Genomic DNA, 5,185 nt, shown 5'->3' with positions numbered 1-5,185 from the left:
CGCGGAGGTCGCGCAAGAGCCGGAAGAGGAGACCGCCATGGACACCGGAGCCGTACCAGATCCGGAGGAGGGGACCGTCGTCATCCTCGATTCGGTGATGCTGGATCGCATCGGCCGCACCCACTGCCACAACGGCCTAGGCGCTGCTCGCAAGGCTGTCAAGGGGAACAAGACCGCCGTTCAAGTCGACATGGACAGCGGCCGCTCCTTCTACGTCTCCTTCACCCTCGCGGCTCCTCCACAAGGGGGGGCCTCCTACCTCGATCTCCACTGGCCGGAAAGCTCAGCCAAATCCGTGTCCCCCTTCAAGCAGCCCGCCTATCCCTACGTCAGGGCAATCGACAAGGACCTCGTCCTCTTCCACGTCTGCATCCTGAGCCAGACTCGCCACTGCGCCTTCACGACACATCTGTTCGTCTACACCGCCGCCGGTCCTTCCCCCTCGGTGCAGCAGCTCCCTCTGTACCATGATGACGGGAGGACAATGCCGTTCCTGGGGGATAAGTCCACCACAGGCATCCTGCGGCGCCAAGAAGGCCGCTACATCGTTGCCGACCTCAACCTCTACGGGAAAGAAAATGCCACAGGCAATTATTACATGTGTGCCGAACTCTGCATCTTCAACTCCAACTCCAGGTCACGGATGTGGAGGCTCTCTATCCAGGATGCCCCAAAGCCGCAGGACCAGAGCAATGGCCAGTTCCCCACCCTCTGGTCAACCGATCATGTGCTCGCTCTTGATGGCCGTTTCATGTGCTGGGTTGACTACTTCAGCGGCGTCCTGCTATCTGACTTCTGTAATATGCGCTTATCTCGGGTGCTCCACTTCGTGCCTTTCCCTGGAGAAGAAGAGTACACTGCAGAGGTACGTGAGGAAAGGTGCTTCGCGCAGAGATTCCGTAGTGTGTCCATCAGCCAAGGCAAGATGCGCTTCGTCCACATTGACAATGACTTGCACACCGAGTTACACACTGGCTGCCAAGGGCAGCGGCCTAGCCAAAAAATCACCATTTGGACTTTGAACATGATGGATGCTAACTCCAGGTTCAAGTGGGAGCCACATCATGTGATCGACCTGGATCGTCTTTGGCTGACAGCTGACACCTAGTGTACCTCGGCGTCTTCCTGAGTATCCAATCATCACCCCCAATAACCCGGATGTTCTGTACTGCCTGTTAAGGAAGCAGGAATTTCATGGTGAGGCCTCCATGATCATGGTTGACATGAACCCTGCATCTCCGTGGTTGTGTACTCCATATATCAATCGGCGGTCTGTGCATGTGAAAGATCACAAAAGCGAGTTTTCTAATATGCCCCTCCTTCCAACTGTCTTCTTCAAATACCTTGAAAGTTCAACAGGTAAGCTCTCTTAATATTCAAATGATGTCCATTGTACGTTCTTATACATTACGTGACATGCATGATTGCCTTTGCTTAGCTCTCTGTCGGGTAGGGTTATTTATCGTACCTATGATAGCAACACATATGCTGCCTGTGCCTGGTTGGTTGTATTGATTTTGAAAGGTAATTGAACCGTGACTTTGGTGCATGCCTAGTAGCTAGCTAGCGTACACTGTCAACACTCTGCCTGTAGTGCTCTACTGATCAGCGTTGTTTGCCCCATGTTATTCTCTATTATTCTACCCCTGTCTCAATTTTTTTAATTTGCTCCCTTCTGAGCTTGCGTCCCGGACCTCTTGTGGTGCTTTTTTATTGTAATTTATTAATCAACTGAAGCATTTAATATATTGTTACCATGAATCTTCTCTTTATCTGTTCAAGTGTTTGGGGTTTAGCAGCTCTCAGTTGTGTAGGTGCACTACACTGTATACCAGTGGTCCTTCTGCCATCAAGTTGTCCTTGCGAGTCTGGAATCCTCTATTTCTCTTTGTTTAATCGTTTGCTCTTTATGGGACTCCATTATCTAACATGTAGTTCTTGATTCACCGTGCAGCCTTTTCTGTTGCCCACTAATTTGGTGTGCTATTTAAAGTGAAGTCTTCTAGGAACTGCTTGCTCTTGTGTAAAGCATAAAACTGGATGGTCCTCTAATTTCTGCTCCCTCCGTTTCTAAATATAAGCCTTTTTAGATTCACTCATTTTGCTTGTATGTAGTCCGTATTGGAATGGAATCTCTAAAAAGGCTTATATTTAGGAACGGAGGTAATACATCGGAGCAAATCTCTTGTACCTTTTGGAGATAATATATATGAAGCTTCAACACATATTTCTCTGTTGGTAAAACTTTCAGAGTGTGCCTCTTTGGGTCAATGAGGTCACATCTTTTTCTGTTTCTGTCAGAATCCTTTTATTCCAGATAGTGTGTGCTACTTATAGTGTAACTGGATACTGGGCCAGTTAAAAGCAATCCTCTAGGTAAAACTCCTGTAGTATTAGCCTCTTTGGCCTTCTCATGTGATTTTCTTCATATTGATTCTGGCGACAAGCCGTCCAACTGTTTTGGTCGTCCTCTCATGCCTCATCGGGCATCCTTACACCTGGACTGCTGTCATGTTTCTTGAGTCCACCGCTCTTTGGCTGATTTAAGCCTTCTTGTGCCACCTGAACACACACACAACAATGCCGACCAGTCTGTGGCTGGTCACCACCAGTCCCCTGTGCGCCAGCTGTAGCCCTTCCAGCTAGTTTAACAAGGCCATATCAGCTCATTGAGGCCACAAAGGCTATATGTGGTGTTCTTAGACAACGGTTTGGTTGTCGCAAAAAGAAAAGGACAAAGATTTGGTGGTGACTAGTTACTTGAGAGCTAACGGCGAAGAGCATGCTGTCATTACGCTTACATCAGTATCTAGGGTGAAACTTGTTTTGTTTAACAATGTACCCCTGCTCCAATGCCATTTACGTTTCTTGTTTGCCTGTTTCTTTTTTTGTTGAACTATTATTGTGCACGCCGTTTTTGAAAGTGGATTTTTAACCAACAAACACATTTCACTTGTTTAACAATTTTCTTATCTGTCAATACTGATTGCAAACAACAGTCAGATGCTTAGATAGTGTATATATCTAAGTTAATTTTTGCTTTGAAGGGATGCCATGGGACAATGACAAGTTTGCAACTCGTCCTTCAAAGAAATTAAGGTCTGCAACGTGTGAAGACCTGGAGTCTGGTGACTGGTGTTGAACATTTCGGGTATGCTCATATTGAAAATGATGTTTGTCAGTGGTCTGGTACAGTTAGAACCAAGTCAGGCAAAATATGGCATTGATGTGATGAAGATGATGCACTGATGTTATCTATTTGAGTGAACGATGCATGTTCCTGTAATCGTATGTTTAATTAAGAGCCCGTATGTTTTAAGATCCTATATTCCTATGTTTAATTAAGAATCTGTCTTTATTTAAGTTTGAGATTGAGCCTCTCTTCTTTCAGTTTACACAGATAAAAGAAATGTGCCAGGCATTAATTATGTCTGCTGTCACAGCCTATCCCTCTTTACTACCGCATCCGACAGATATGTGAAGTGCGCTTGGTACATGTACTATGTGCCAAGTATCTTAGACTGGTCATAGTGGGGAGTAACTTATACTAGTGTATGCATAGACTGGTCATAGTGGGAAGTAACTTATACTAGTGTATGCATATGACATTAGTCTAGGAGGGTGGATTTAAGGGACTTATTTTAGTCTGACTAAAAATAGTCTCTTTGAGGCTAAAGTTCCAAGCACCCCTGACTAAAGAGAGGCTAAAACTAGTCTTGAGGCTAAAAATTTTAAGTTAGGGGTACCCCTACTAAAATGTGGGTTAGTCCTCTCTCTTCTCATTTAACTCATCTGCTTTAACACATGCGAGTTTTGGATTGGAAGATTTGGAAGATAATAAATGCTCATTAACTTGATTTTAATCTCTTTAGTATTTGGACGCCTTCACATATATCTTATCATCTCAAACAAATTTTACTCCCATTACTTTTAGTCATGAGATTAAAATGTATCAAGCACCCTCTAAGTTACTATCTTCATAGTGCAAAGTAACATATTAGGCTAGTCATAATGGGAGTAAATTAAGTAATAACATAGCGCACTTTGAGAAATTTTTGCTTATGTGGCATGTAGTTAATGAGAAGTGATAACATAATATGTTACTGTAACATAGCGTTTCCCAACACAAGATGAGTCTACAAGCCATTAAATGAATCTACATATGACACTACTAGTATGTTACTCCCTCCGTTTTTGTTTACTCCGCATATTAACTTTGGTCAAAGTCAAGCTTTGTAAACTATGACGAAATTTATAGAAAAAAATATTAACATGTACAATAACAAAACAGTATCATTAGATTCATTATTGAATGTACTTTCGCATCATATAGATTTGTTATCGTAAATATTTATATTCTTTTCTATAAACTTGATTAAAGTTTACAAAGTTTGACTTCAGTCAACTCTAATATGCAGAGTAAATAAAAACGGAGGGAGTACTTTGCACTATGAAGGTAGTAATTTAGACTAGTGTCATATGCATGACACTAGTATACGTTACTCCCCACTATAACCAGCCTTAGTAGTGTCATATGTGGCTTTATTTAATAGTTTGTAGACTCATTTTGTCTTGGCAAGCGCTATGTTACAGTAACATATTATGTTACTACTTCTCATTAACAACATGCCACATAAGCAAAAATTTCTCGAAGTGCGCTATGTTACTACCTAAGTTACTCCCACCAATACAAATTCCAAGTATCTTACTAGATGTCATTATATTGAGATTCAATGCAAATTTTAGTTTATCGATGTCCATGTATTTCGCATTTCAAATCCAAGAGGAGCAACAATTTCAACTATTGTTGGGATGGCTGACATGTGCCTGGCTGGGTGAATAAAGGTCAAAAACCATGTTTGGCACATACTTTGTTTGCCTGCATCCCCTTCCCCTCTAGCCTCGTTGAGCAGCAACAATGCAACATAAGCACCGATCGAGACGCAAAAAACTGTTTGGTTACATATAACACAAGTACTCCTGCTTTTACTAGGAGTGTTAACATAATACACACACAACAACATACATAAGGAAACGTTGCGGGCCGAATGACCGGACGAAACTCCAAGCTGGCAACAGTCCCATGCACACACCGCTTCAGCTTTCCTTATCCTATCACTCATACGCTTCCTAGCCATTCATTTTTCCACCGCTGAGTCTCCTCTTATCCCCTCGCTTGTCTTTC

The 5,185-nt window shown here is 43.1% G+C and overlaps 1 protein-coding gene across 1 annotated transcript; it reads left to right on the top strand.

Moving 5' to 3' along the window:
* Nucleotides 1-10: 10 nt before the first annotated feature.
* On the top strand, nt 11-3,319 carry LOC125528562. Its single transcript, XM_048693015.1, has 2 exons — nt 11-1,359; nt 3,048-3,319. Exon 1 carries the CDS (start codon nt 38-40, stop codon nt 1,106-1,108), a length of 1,071 nt encoding a protein of 356 aa, XP_048548972.1. The 5' UTR covers nt 11-37; the 3' UTR covers nt 1,109-1,359; nt 3,048-3,319.
* The last annotated feature ends 1,866 nt before the right edge of the window (nt 3,320-5,185 follow it).

Source organism: Triticum urartu, unplaced genomic scaffold (assembly GCF_003073215.2).
Source record: "Triticum urartu cultivar G1812 unplaced genomic scaffold, Tu2.1 TuUngrouped_contig_4957, whole genome shotgun sequence".
Lineage (NCBI taxonomy): Eukaryota > Viridiplantae > Streptophyta > Magnoliopsida > Poales > Poaceae > Triticum > Triticum urartu.
The sequence above is the reverse complement of the archived record's forward strand: the minus strand, read 5'-3'. Positions and strand labels throughout refer to the sequence as shown.

Bases quoted from the DNA above. Each gene is read 5' to 3' on its own strand.
- LOC125528562 (XM_048693015.1), top strand. From the start codon at position 38: ATGGACACCGGAGCCGTACCAGATCCGGAGGAGGGGACCGTCGTCATC.